Here is a 14,874-nt window from a genome sequence, read left to right as displayed (position 1 = left end):
CCATCATGGAACATACGTGTTCCCTACTTGCGGGAGTCTGCATGCGGCTGGGAGGCTAGATTGGTGCTTGTACTACTAGCCCCATCATGGTAGTCTGTTACATGTTGGGGGGGTAATAGTACTGGGGCTGAGGGATTGATCGCACAGTCTCACTTCTGAGACCTGATGCGATCAGAAGTTATTAACCAGGGGGGCGTGCGGCATGGTCCATTCAGGGTCCATTCAGGGCTCCTGGCTGGGTTTTTAAAGTCATTAGCAAGGATTGTAATGTTGCGCTACATTGGCGGCTGGGGATGAATTATGCTGCGTTCCCTGACATGCTGCAGGACCATATTTATAGAAGTTCTGCAGTGGGGCAATATACATAGCTAACGCAGTGGGGGGGGGGGGCAGATATATAGTGCTATATGTCTAGCCCCCCGTTGCCCCAGATATGCATCTACTCCCCCGCTGCACTAGCTATATATTGTTACTACCTCTATACGCTTCTGTTGTAAATTTGTGGCTGTCAAGCCCCTCACCCAAATGTAGTTCTGTGTATGTACTGTAAATATGAATGTGTAAATATTAAAATATTGAAGTGTCAGCAAAAAAAAGGTGATTTATTCAAAAGAACGTGTTGGGCAACGTTTCAGCTGGCCCACCTTGAAAATGGCTGGGTGAGCCAGCTGAAAGTTGCCCAACACGTTCTTTTGAATAAATCACCTTTTTTTTTGCTGACACTTGGTGTGCCACTGTTTATATATATATATATATATATATATATATATATATATATATATATATATATATATATATATATATATATAATATTAAATAAAATAAAATAAATAAAAATGGTTTGGCGATACTTCGCGCACCAGGACGTACATTTACGTCCTGTGTATGACCGCGAGCATTGGAGCGTTGCTCGCATCATACACAACAGGTTCCGGCTGCTATCAGCAGCCGGGGACCAATCGGTAATGGCAGACATCCGCTGGGGATGTCCACCATTAACCTCTCAGATGCCTTGATCAGTACATATCATGGCATCTGCGGCAATGCGCATGTTAAAATAGATGATCGGATCGCCCGCAGTGCTGCCGCAGCGATCCGATCCTCTCTAATGGCGGATGGAGGTCCCCTCATCTGCCTCCCTCTGTCTCCTGCTCTGGTCTGAGATCAAGCAGACCTGAGCAGAAGATAGCTGATAATACTGATCAGTGCTATGTCCTATGCATAGCACTTAACAGTATTAGCAATCAAATGATTGCTATAGATTTGGGGACATAAAAAGTTGAAAAAAGTAAAAAAAATTAAATAAAAAGTGAAAAATCCCCTCCCCCCAATAAAAATAAAAATTGTCAGTTTTTCCCATTTTACCCCAAAAAGGGTAAACATTTTTTAATAAACATATTTGGTATCCCTGTGTACGTAAATGTTCGATCTATCAAAATATAATGTTCATGATCCCGTATGGTGAATGGCGTAAACGTAAAAAGTCCAAAAATGCAACTTTTTTGTCACATTTTATTCCTAAAAAATGATCTAAAAGTTATTTATATATATATATATATATATATATATATATATATATATATATATATATATATACACATACACACACGTGGTATCGATAAAAAGCACCGCTTACGGCACAAATAGTGAGCCCACATTCCGCCCTATATACGGAAAAATGAAAGTTATAGGTGGTCAAAATAGGGCAATTTTAGATCACTGATTTTGTACAAAAAGTTTTAGATTTTCTCAAGCGGTACAAAAATATAAAAGTATCTAGTCATGGGTATCATTTTATTCGTATTGACCCACAGAATAAAGAACACATCATTTTTACCATAAACTGTGTGAATATGAATGTAAATACGAATATGAAAATGTGCAAAATTTTGGTTTTCATTAAAATTTCCTCCCTAAAAAATATTTTTTGGGGTTTTCCGTACATTTTATGGTAAAATGAGAGGTTTCGTTATAAAGTACAATTGGTCATGCAAAAAACAAGCCTTTTTATGGATCTCTAGATGGAAATATAAAAGTTACGGATTTTAGATGGCGAGGAGCAAAAAACGGAAACTCAAAAATAAAATTGGCCTGGTCCTTAAGGGGTTAAAAAAATTCTGTGGGGGAGGGGGATACAAATAAGTATATGAATAGGCTTTGTATTAGTATTTACTAAGGTTGTACTGTACCCTTTAACATAAAGGAAGCTGGCAATAGAAATGTCTGCTGGTGAATGGCGAAGAACAATGCTGCATTGAATATCCCATAGATTGTAATGAATGTACTCCGTTCTTTAAAGTCACTTGCTCTGACCCCTGCTTGTCTCAAGGTAACTTTAAACAGGAAGTGTTACAGTAGCGCTGACTGATAATACCAGCCACCAATAGAGGCTGAGCAGTGCCCTGCAATAACACGCTGGAGCAAATAGGATCAGAGCAGAGGCGGGTGTTGGTGTCATGTAGCAAGTTAGATTGAATGCCTTTGACTGTTAAAGTGGAAGGAGGCTGCAGGATTTTTCATTGGAGACTTGGGAGTTTTTCCTTTAGACAGGGGTCAGCTGAAAGACAAAGAAAAATGGCGAGGAGTTTGCAAGGAGAGCAGACTGTGCTTGGCCTTTGGGTGGACGTTGCACGGTCTCTTCCTTGCTTGTCCTCATGCCTTTGTCCTTTCTTGTGTGTTTTTTCTCCTCTTTCCCGAGAGGGGGGAGGGCTTGTGAGAGTGAAGCTGAAGGGGGAAAATGTAAGTGCTTTGCTGTGGCCTCATGGTGGATTTCCTGAACTGGTGCCTATTGCTCTGGTAAGTTGTTGCAATCTCTGTCTTTTCTTTTATCTTGGCAAGGTAAAGCTGTAGATTATTTCTTTTCTTTGAGGAATCCAAGTTTGTACTGTAAGAAAATGGCCCCTTACATTCCAGGCATACTTTCTGCTGCACCTCTTGCACAGTGGAGTGGAAATTCCTCCTTTTCTCCTTGTGTTATTGATATACAATGATAAGAGCCGTCGCAGAATGTGCTTGATCTATTAACTGTATGTGCGATTAGCTAAAACCTATACATGATCCCGTCTTGGGGGACAATAGAAGAAGAAAGTTTTATACTGTTTTGGCATAATTTAAGCAGTAGAGTAGAGAGGTACGTTGTCAATGACCTGGATTTCATTCCTGATGCTTCAGGTCTCCTCTGCAGTTGCTACTATGAACAGCTGTTAAATATTCTAGACCACATAACTTTGTTTTAAAATGTTCTAGTCTCACATCTATTTTTTATCATAAATGAAATATATATATATATATATATATATATATATATATATATATATAATATATATATCTATCTCATGTTAAAGTATTTGGCTGCCCCCCCCTTCCCTTTGTACCTTGCAGGTAACCAGTCTGCTTGCATACCTTGTATCCATAGCAGTCACTAGCCACTGCACACTCTTGCACATGGGGAATGGCGTAGCTTTGACCTAGACCAGTGAGCTTCATAGTTGTTGGGAAAGGTTTGCTTTCCTGCTGAAGAATAAGGTATGAAGGTCATTGGAATGTGTGATGTGCAGCTCAGGCACCCAGAGCTCTGCAGGCCAAAAGCAACCGTTCCCCATGCTTAGATGTGTCCCTCTATGCTTTTACATGATGCATGGAGTATATAATTATTTTTCTTGTGTAATTCTCTGGCTTTTCTCCATGTTGGGCCTCTCTCACATACTGTGACCTTGAAATGCTGCTGCTTGTAGAGTTGGCAGATTCAAGGGCAAACTTTTGTGGAGCTCAAGTGAGCCCAAAGTATCGCCATCTAAAATGTACATCAGAGAATTATGATACAGATCTGCTGAGAATAAGGACCATACAGTAGTCCCTCAAGTTACAATATTAAATGGTTCCAGGACGACCATTGTATGTTGAGACCATAATCTGATAATTGGTTCTGAAGCCACCAAAATGTCATCCAAAAATAGGAAGAAGTGAGGATTAAAGATAAAGAAGTAGATAACTAATACAGATAAAGCAAATCCTTACATATAAAAGTAAGAAAGATCTGCAGGGAGCTGTAATCACTGTCTATTTCAGTGTTTCTCAACCAGGGTGCCTCCAGCTGTTGCAAAACTACAACTCCCAGCATGCCCGGACAGCCTTCGGCTGTCCGGGCATGCTGGGAGTTGTAGTTTTGCAACAGCTGGAGGCACCCTGGTTGAGAAACGCTGGTCTATGTAGAGGACAGAAGCTTCTTCAGGGTCCTGTACAGAACACACAATGTCCTTAAAAAAAAAAAAGGGAAAATGGTGCCGCCCTCACCTGGTGTCCAAAGGAGAAGCTAACCCTGGCACAGGTAGAGTACAGAACATGTAATACCTCCCTGTACTGTAGGGTGTGCTATCAGTCACCAGTCAGTGCATGCTCTTCAGTAATACAGGTAAAGAGTACAGAACATGTAATACCTCCCTGTACTGTAGGAGGCGCTACCAGACATCAGTCAGTGCATGCACTTTAGGAATACAGGGATTTTACCAGTGAAATGCCCATTCTGATTGGTCGGTTCTTCCAGCCATTGGCACGCTTCGCAGATTCCATAGCATTGTATGTTGAGTCTGGTTTCAAGTTGCAATGGTCCAGAAAAGACCATTGTATGTTGAAACTATTGTATGTTGAGGCCATTGTAAGTTGAGGGATCACTGTACTACCAAAAAGAATCTGTTGCTTGCAACCAATTAAAACATAGCTTTCATTTTTACCAGAGCAGTTTAAGAAATAAAAGCTGTGCTGTGTGCAACGAAGGCACTTTTTATTTGACAAATGTTGTTTAGTTCCCCCCTTCCCACCCCCACCATAGCGCCTTAGGGTGCTGCGGTTGTCATCAATACCTCTCCAAGTTGTACAAAGTGGAGCGCACATTAAGAGCATCATTGGTGGTGAATGATTGTTCTTGGGGTGTAAAAAACCAGCTGAACAGAGGTAAGAATTCATTAACCAATGTCCTTGTTGTAACTTCAAGCTTTGTTATCAACTGTGACAGCTACCAGCACTTACAAGAATTTAGATTCACTATTAGTTTATAGAAGTAAATCCTTAATAACCATAGTGGGGAAAACAATCTACTGCTAGGGGCACTTCTCATGTCTGGAGGATTTTCTATCAAATTCTTAGTTTTTTTTCTAAAATAGTACTTCCAATGGATACTTGTGGCACAATCTGGTTGCTATGGGCAACTCAGCAACTTTTCCTCTGGACAGGTTTTGATAAATCTCCCTCTAAAAAGATTATAAATTTGTTTCTAGTCCTTACCCTGGGTTCTTGTAATGTATTGACACTGTCCCTTTTCAGTTGGTGCTGCGTACATCAGGGCAGGCTTCAGTCATCATGTTATTAGAGCACAGAATTAAAAAGTGCCACTAAGCTTGATGTGACAACCGCATATCAGACTGAACAGAGCCTTTACGAATGTATTTGCACCTTGACCTTGTAAAATTCATCAAACTTTGAAGTGAATTCTTGTGCCAGTAATATGCTACATTACATATCTGCCAAAACATATTGTCCACTACACAATATATAAATTCTTATCTTGAAATTGGGGTGGCTCAAAATGGAAAAACATATGGCAATATTGGTGGTGAGTAAATCTTCCAATATGTGGTATAGAAAGTTACACTAATGTGGCAATCTAAAGCACTGCCACGTTTATCATATAGCTAGAGCCACTGTAAAAAGTAGGCATAGACCAGGCAGTCTGCGGACGCTCCAAACTCAGTTTATGTAATGAACAGGATTAGTAAATCTGCCCCAGTAGTCTTTGCATACAAATTGCTGTAACCGGCAACAAAGGGTGAAAACAATAGCCACAAAGGTAAGATGCTATAAACGCCTTGCTTTTATTTTAGGCATGAAGGTCATGTCCATATGACCTATCATGGAATTGGGAGATATTCTACTTGTAGCCTCCTTCTGTTTTTATTAGAATGCAGAGTCACTGCAAATATTGCCATTAATTGTTTAGGGCAGTGCCCTGCTTTGGAGCCTAAATTTGGCCATACACAAGATGGCTGTTGGCTGAAAGTTGATTTAGCTGGCACTTATCTAGCCCAATTTCCCCTTACTCCCCCATGCATGCTTAGCAGAGTATGCATGCACTCTTAAAGGGGTACTCTGGCCCTAAGACATCTTATCCCCTATCCAAAGGGGATAAAATGTCTGATCGCAGGGGTCCCGCTGCTGGGGACCCCCGCAATCTCTCTTGCAGACACCCACCTGTGGGCATTGCACAGAGCGATGTTCACTCTGTCTGAAGGGTCCCGTAGTCGTAACCCTTCAGACACAGATGGGTGTCTCCATGGGAGATTGCGGGAGTCCCCAGTAGCGGGACCCTCACGATCAGACATCTTATCCTTTTGGATAGGGGATAAGATGTCTTGGGGCCGGAGTACCCCTTTTAATAGTAGTTGGGAGCCTCTGACAGACCCTCTTAGTGGTGGCTTATCTCCTAGAGAACAGAAGGGTCAGGCAATTGAAATCTCACATTCCTTATTAGAGTCCATTGTTGTCAATGGGATTCTGCTGCACAGTGCACTCTACGGAATTTCAGTGCTGTTAATGGGATTCTGCTTCGCTGCACAGTGCACACTACGGAATTTCAGTGCTGTTAATGGGATTCTGCTTCGCTGCACAGTGCACACTACGGAATTTCAGTGCTGATAATGGGATTCTGCTTCGCTGCACAGTGCACACTACGGAATTTCAGTGCTGATAATGGGATTCTGCTTCGCTGCACAGTGCACACTACGGAATTTCAGTGCTGTTAATGGGATTCTGCTTCGCTGCACAGTGCACACTACGGAATTTCAGTGCTGATAATGGGATTCTGCTTCGCTGCACAGTGCACACTACGGAATTTCAGTGCTGTTAATGGGATTCTGCTTCGCTGCACAGTGCACACTACGGAATTTCAGTGCTGATAATGGGATTCTGCTTCGCTGCACAGTGCACACTACGGAATTTCAGTTCTGTCAATGGGATTCTGCTGCGCTGCACAGTGCACACTACGGAATTTCAGTGCTGATAATGGGATTCTGCTTCGCTGCACAGTGCACACTACGGAATTTCAGTTCTGTCAATGGGATTCTGCTGCGCTGCACAGTGCACACTACGGAATTTCAGTGCTGTCAATGGGATTCTGCTGCGCTGCACAGTTCACACTACGCAATTTCAGCAACGGAGCTGTCCGCTGCTTAAACTCGCCTGCCAAAAGAATGAACATGGTTGTTTTTTCTGTGAACTATTGAGCAGAATGCATTGTTCGAGGTGAGGACTGCAATGCACGTGCAGTCCTAGCGCTGGCTGCTTCCGGGATCTCAGCCTGGAATTTATCAAAGTGGAGATCCCATAGTGTGCATGGTCCCTTATCTTGCCTGCTTATATCTGCTATCAGGTAACAAATAGAAGGCGCCTATACGTACTAGATGATTGGTCAGTCCTATTTAAACCAGGTGGTTTACCTGCAACATATGTAAGGCTTCCTTTTACATATATGCATAATCCCATTTATTTATTTATTTGACCTCCGGTGCTGCAGAAAATTCATTTCAATGGGACAGTTCACAAACATCTGGTGTCTGTTTGGACACCACAAACAATGGATGCCGGATGATGCACAACTGATGCACTTCTGGCAACAGTTGTGGCAATTTTTGCCCAGTTTCACCAGAATTGAGAGCTGCATCTATGTAACTGTAGCCTAAGATGTATGGCCCACTTAAAGGGGTACTCCGGCACTAAGACTTCTTATCCCCTATCCAAAGGATAGGGGGAAAAGATGCCTGAGGTCCCGCCGCTGGGGAACCCCGTGATCTTCCACGCCACACCCCGTTAGAATCAGCCCCTGGAGCATGCTAACTCCGGGTCTGATTACTGGCGATCACGGGGACTGAGCATTGTGGCATCACGGCTCCTCCCCTGTGTTGATGTCACGCCCCGCCCCCTCAATGCAAGCCTATGGAGGGGTCGTGACAGCTATCACGCCCCCTCCCATAGGCTTGCATTGAGGGGGCGGATTGTGGTGTCACACGGGGGCGGAGCCGTGACGTCACTATGCTCCGTCCCCGTGATCGCCAGTAATCAGACCCAGACCGAGCACGCTCCAGGGGCTGATTCTAACGGGGTGCTGCGTGGAAGATCACGGGGGTCCCCAGCGGCGGGACCCCCGCAGTCAAGCATCTTATCCCCTATCCTTTGGATAGGGGATAAGATGTCTTAGCGCCGGAGTACCCCTTTAAGCTTATGTTGCGTTTATGTTCCTTTCAGGGGTGTGGAAATTTAATTTAAAAAAACTACTTGTCCACGGGACTAAAACGGAGCAAAATCTACTTGTCCCTCATGACGATCCACTTGTCCGGACCAATTTTCGCTTTTTCATGTAATTTTGATACATTAGGTCGCCTGATTACAGCAATACCAGATTTGTATAGTCTGTCATGTTTTAATAATTAAAAAAAAAATTAGAACTTTTTACAAAAAATGTTATTGCAATTTTTTGACCCCTGTAGCTTTATTTATTTTTTCGCATACCAGGCTTGTATGAGGGCTAATTTTTGCGTCTTAATCTGTTTATTGAATCGGTACCATTTTGTTATGGATCTGACTTTTTAATTGCTTTTTACCCCCTTTTTTTTCTGGGATATTATAAAAATTGCAATTCTGTGGTTTGGTATTTTTTTTTTTTTTACCTTTTACGTCATTTACTATATGGGATAAATAATGTTATATTTTAATAGTTCGTACAATTGCGCATGCAGCAATACTAAATGTTTATTTTTATTATGTTTACAAGTTTTTATATAGGAAAAGGGGGTGATTTGAACTTTTTACATGGAAGGGGTTAATGGGTTGGAATTTTTTTACGCTTTATTAGACTTTTTGGAGGAATAATTAGATTCCTCATACAGATCAATAGAGTTCTATTGAATGCCATTGATCTGTGTGCTCTGCGATCCATTGATAGAGCCTTGCTGGACCAGGCTATATCAATGACAGAGCCACAGACAGCAGGGAACAGAGGTAAGCCCTCCAGGTTACCTCTATAGTTGATCTCAAAACCCAAACACCCAACCCATCCCCCCATCTCCCCCAATATGGCCAGGATCCAAACCACTTGCCCACCAGGGAGCATTCATATGTCCCTTTAGATGCCACTGTAAGCTTTGACAGCAGAGAACCAAAGGGTTAATAGCCAGCCGTGGCGGTTGCTGCATGCTGGCTATTAGCGGCTGCCCCAGCTACTGAAATCAGCCGGGGGCTGCACAGTAGGGAGCGGACACGAGTCGGGAGACTGCTGAGCGCCGCTGTGCTTGTCAGGTCCGGCTATGCTTGCCCGAAGCCGGGCAAAGTGACAAAAAAATTCACCTGCCTGGCGCCCCGGAACTGAATGTCCCGGGCGATAGGAATTCCACATCCCTGTCCTTTGTGTTGGCTAAACCTGAAGTAGTATACCATATTCTTCAGATGTCATATCAGTCTATTGGAGTGTTTACAGCACATACACATTTGTCATGAGTACATACATAGAGAAGTTACTTTAGTAGAACGTGTCTGAGAAAAAAAATCTGACTAAATTGCTGTGGATTTGTGCTGGTAAAATCCAATCTGAGGCAAGGTGATGAGATGCAGAAAATTTTCACCCCAAATTTTGCCTGTTCTGTTGCACATTGTTGTGTAGTGCTGTGAATTCTACTGCGATTCTGCAGTAAAACATGCAGCAAAATCTGCACGGTAATATAGATCTATTATAGGCTTCTGCAAAAATAATCCTTTAGGTTTGAGGCCTTCAATTCATATGCAAAAATATTTGACTTGTTGCATTTTAACTTTAATCACTTGTGTATAGTCGGGGATCACCAAGGATGGTCTGTGGCCTGTAGAAAGAAATGGATCAGCTCATTACAATATATCTGGGGCAGGAGAAGGGTTGTAGTGTGGAGCATACAAGGTAGAATGGTCTGGACGACTTCCATGGAATTGTGCAACAGGCTCCAGAGGAATAAAAAATGTCAGGGTCAGATATTAACATTTTTGCACAAGTGTCTTGGCTGCGCGAAAACTAGACTTTTGTCACCAATACGCTCCCTATGAATGCTCTTTATAGCACATGACTTGAGTGTATCTTATATCCAGCATTTATGACTCAGCTTCTATGTATACTGACAGCTTAATATATCTGCAAACCATCTAAAGCAATTACTGTACACATTTACACAATTGGTTCAGATGGAAATGTATACATTGTGTGCCATTTTTATAAATTCGTCACATGTATTCAAGCCATGACCACTTTTCTATTGTTAAAACGGACTATACACATGGAATGATGTATCCACTCCCCCAGCCCCATGCTTTTTCTGCCGTAAAGCTGGATGTTTCTCATAGTTTGCATATCTGTATTAGATGGCCTGCACTGTAGTTGTGTAAGTGTTTGTCAATAAAAGGATCCACATGTATATTTAACATAAAGAAGTTACAAGGGCTTCTCGCTGTTGGTTCAGATCACAAGAAGTCCAATGTGATGGTCACTTTGTCAGGGCTGAATAGCAGTGTAGGATTGTGGTAGTGGATTTTGGATGCTGCAATTCCAGTATTGGCCATAGTGACCAATGTCACTGACTTCAGACTACTCCATTGTTCCCTTTAGTAGTAATATATAGGGGAAGGGTAGTATGAGGCTTTCCCTACGATTGATGCCTGTATTTAGAAGCTAGGCCTAATGTAAATGAATGGCATAGGCTGGCACATAAATCCCTACCATCTGTATGCCTGCTTCCTTCCAGAGGGCCACCAAGGAGAATGGAGGATCATTTTATGCCATACTAGTGCCTGATATACCTCCTGGAGGGAGGAAAAAAATGTCCAGTCCTCTTTTTTTATACTAATAAAATGTTATGAAAAGTATGCACAGAAAAAAACAAAACTAAACATTCATACAGGGGTATTCCCACCTCCAAAAGTTCCCATATTTGCAGAATAGAGGTAACAAGCTGATCAAAGGGGTCTGACCACTGGAAACTCCTCTACCCTCAAGAAAGGAAGAAAACTCCTGAAGGATTGGAGGACAGCGCGTGTGCAGCCAATGCTTCATGAATTTATTATAGGGCTTCCAAACATTGCCAAGTGCTGAGCTCTTTGGCTGTATCTGATTTGAATTGTCATCAACAGAATCGGGTGAGAATGGCCATCCGTGTAAGGATAGGTTCACATTTGTATCTGTGCTGAAATCCTGCAAAAAAGTCTTGCCTCCTGCCGCTGTCCTGTCCTTCAGTGCAGTCAATCTGCTTCTGTGGCTTGGCACGCAACACTGCAGCTCAACTAATCGCTGACCACTATGGTGGCAGTGTACCTTATTGGCCCGGGCACCAGGAAGAAGGCTGGAGCTCAGTATGCCCCGCTGCTGCTCAGCCTAAACTCCTGCGGCCAGCAATTAGCTGAGCTGCAATCATGCATGTTGGGCAACAGAAGTAGGGAGAGCAGCATTTGTAGGTAAAACATTTTTGCCGATGTACCCCTTTTAAAGTCAATGGGATCAATTGAGACCCATTGCTGTCTGGCTGTCATAGTATCAAAAGGTCCATTGCACAGCAGTGTAAGAAGTACGGTTATCCTAGATGTTTGCGTTTTGCCCTTTACCATGTGAAGAGGGCAGCAGTGGATATTGTGTACGGACTATACACCACTAGTTTGGTCCTTGATTTACCCCATGCCGTTCTAAGATCACAGAATCCAAAACTACTTGTGTGAAGCCAAATTTAGCTCCCGCTGTCTGTGATTCATAACATGAAGTACACTTGCATATGTCATGAGCTGTTTAAAGGTATTGTTAATACTTGAAAGAGAACATGCAGGATATTTTTAGAATCTGACCACTTTTTGTGTGGCTGTACAGACAGAGTTGCTCAGTTACAGACTGCCATTCAATGTACACAGCCTTTTTAATAGCCAGAACCAGTGTAAAATGTCATAACTCTGAATTACTCCGTCGTGTATGTAACAAATTGCATTAGCGTATGACTTATAAGAGTAGATACATTTTCACATATTACTATGAAATGTCTATGATGTCAGAGATCAAGGTGGTTTATTCACTATTCACAAAGCCCCAGCATTATTCCTTGAGAATACTTATTCCATGGATACCACTGTTTATGGCTTTCACCTACATCTGGTTACAAGACTGACTCCTTACAGACAGAACAAGGAAGAAGTGCTCTTGTAGTTTGACTGTTCTAGTGTTTCGGATCCTTACCTGTTTAGCACCCCTTCTTGGTTATGCAGGTGGAGCTCCTGTCTCAATGAGCCCTTTTGTTTAGTTTTTTCCTGTAGGACACTGCAGAGATGCATAATACTGCAGAACTGGACACTGCAGAATATACATTCTACACATTGGCAATGCATTTCTAAATATCTTAAGTTTTCTGTTATGTCAGCTAATATAGGTCTTGTTTTCTCTTAGGTTTGAACATGTCTGCTGATGGGGGGTTTGGTGCAGCAAACAGTGATGCACAGCAGAGCTTACAGTCGTTCTGGCCAAGGGTTATGGAGGATATCCGAAATCTAACAGTGGTAAGAATTTATTGTCTGTTTTATTTTTACTATGCAGTACTTGAAATGAATATTAATAAAATGCATTTTTTTCTTATTAGAAATTAAATTTTATTTAAATTAATGACACACACACGCGCGCGCGCACGAAGGGGGGGAATCAAGTCTTGTGCTGCAATTTTTTGCACATTTTTTTTGCTGTGTTCCTACAGACTAGCCTTTTTAAAATTTATTTTTATTTATTTTTGACAAGCGCAAATAAAACACGGTTTTAATAAGTTTACTAAGTCGTGTATTAAATGCATGAGATCAACTGCTTTCGATCAACTATAGCACCTGCTTGTTGCATTAAGTCACTGACTTGTCTGTTTTTAGTATAATTTTATATTGTCCTTAACCCCTTCCCGCAAATGGACATATATTTACGTCCACTGCAGGCTTCTAGTGTATGACGCATGCTCAGCAGCTGATTAGCAACCGGGACCCACAGCTAATGCCGGACATTGCCAATCGTTGTCAGGCATTTAACCTTTTAGACGCTGCCATCAAAGTTGATCCCGGCATCTAAATGTGGGAAATCCCATTCCCGACTAGCTCAGCGGACTGAGTGGGACTGCCGGCTCGACCAAACCACAGGATCCTGATGAGCTGAGAGGGCGGCGGGAGGTCTCTTACCTTCCTCCTGGCCGTCTGATCGGTGGCCTTAAGCTTCTGTCAGCCTTGGCTGAAGCAATAGAGCACTGATTAAACTGATCAATGCTCTCCTATGGAGAAGCATTGATCAGTGTATGCAATTTAAAGATTGCATTTTATAGTCGCCAATGGGGACTAAAAAGTATAAAATAAAATAAATTTTAAGTAATATGCATTAACCCCTTCCCTAATAAGTTTAAATCACCCCCATTTTTCCAATAAAAAAAATAAAACCTAAACGTGTGGTATCGCAGTGTGTGTAAATATTCGGACTATTAAAATATAAAGTTGAACCGCGCGGTCAAAGGCGCAAGCGTAAAAAAAATGCCAAAGTCCAGAAATGCTTATCTTGGTCACTTCATATCCTAGAAAAAATTGATCAAACGTGGTCAAAAGGTGCCATCAAAAGAAAAATGGTCCCAATAAAAACTACAGATCACAGTGCAAGAAATGAGTCCTCATACGTCCCTATATGCAGAAAAATAAGTTATAAGGGTCAGAAGTGGACAACTTTAAGCATACTAATTTTTCATGCATTTCCAAGTTAGAATTGTTTAAAAGTTGTAAAATAAAACAACATACCATATTTATCGGGGTATACCACGCATCGGCCTATAACACGCACCCTCATTTTACCAAGGATATTTGGGTAAAAAAAAGTTTTTTACCCAAATATCCATGGTAACATGAGGGTGCGTGTGTGTGCATGCATATACCCCGATACACCCCCAGGAAAGGCAGCGGGAGAGAGGCCATCGCTGCCCGCTTCTCTCCCCCTGCCTTTTCTGGGGTCTAGAGCCCTTCTGCCGCCGCTTCTCTCCTGCTGGCTATCGGCGCCGCTGCCCCTTCTCTCCCCCTGACTATCGGTGCCGGCGCCCCATTTCCGGCGCCGATAGCCAGGGGGAGAGAAGCGGCGCCGGCAGGGGGAGAGTGACGTCTTTGTGCTGCGCCGTGCAACGCATAGCAACGACGCAGGGGACGCACACCGCAGGCCTGAAGCAGCGCGGACCCGTCCCCGGCAACAGGTAATTATGCAACCGGGGATGGGGGGGCAGCGGCGCCGGTAATGGGTGCCGCTGCCCCTTCTCTCCCCCTGGCTATCAGCGCCGCTGCCCCATTGCCGGCGCCGCTTCTCTCCCCCTGGCTATCGGCGCCGGCAGGGGGAGAGAAGGGCAGGCAGGGGCAGAGAAGCCGGCAGCGCTGGCTGTCTCTGCATCTGCAAAGCCGCTGCAGTTCATTGATTTAAAGCGCCCGCTTTAAATCATTGAACTGCAGCGGCTTATCGGCGTATAACACGCAGATAGACTTTAGGCTGTGCGGGGGGGGGGGGCATTATCGGCTTATCGGCAAGGTAATTGCCGAAACGATAATGCCCAAAATCGCGATTATCGGCCGATAATATCGGCCATACCGATAATCGGTTGATCCCTAGTATGGACCTACAGAATAAAAATTTCCTTTTTACTGAAAGTTGCACTGGGTAGAAACTGAAGCCCCCAAAAGTTGCAAAATTAGTTTATTTATTTATTTTTTACATTTTTCCCTCCAAATTATTTTTGTTTCACTGTACATTTGGAGGTACAATGTTAGCATTACAAATTACAATTG

At 42.9% G+C, this 14,874-nt stretch overlaps 1 protein-coding gene across 5 annotated transcripts in view; it reads left to right on the top strand.

Moving 5' to 3' along the window:
- The window catches only part of NFYC (nuclear transcription factor Y subunit gamma), a 59,760-nt gene that overhangs the window by 21,649 nt on the left and 23,237 nt on the right, over positions 1–14,874 (top strand). For 4 of the 5 annotated variants that reach the window (XM_056556990.1, XM_056556991.1, XM_056556992.1 and 1 more), the window contains exon 2: positions 12,485–12,594. In XM_056556990.1, coding sequence (XP_056412965.1) covers positions 12,493–12,594 — 102 coding nt within the window. In that variant the 5' untranslated portion in view covers positions 12,485–12,492. Of the gene's footprint in view, positions 1–2,502; positions 2,797–12,484; positions 12,595–14,874 lie in introns of those variants that run through there. The other variant, XM_056556988.1, reaches the window with a different exon arrangement.

Source organism: Hyla sarda, chromosome 2 (assembly GCF_029499605.1).
Source record: "Hyla sarda isolate aHylSar1 chromosome 2, aHylSar1.hap1, whole genome shotgun sequence".
Classification (NCBI taxonomy): domain Eukaryota; kingdom Metazoa; phylum Chordata; class Amphibia; order Anura; family Hylidae; genus Hyla; species Hyla sarda.
The sequence above is the reverse complement of the archived record's forward strand: the minus strand, read 5'-3'. Positions and strand labels throughout refer to the sequence as shown.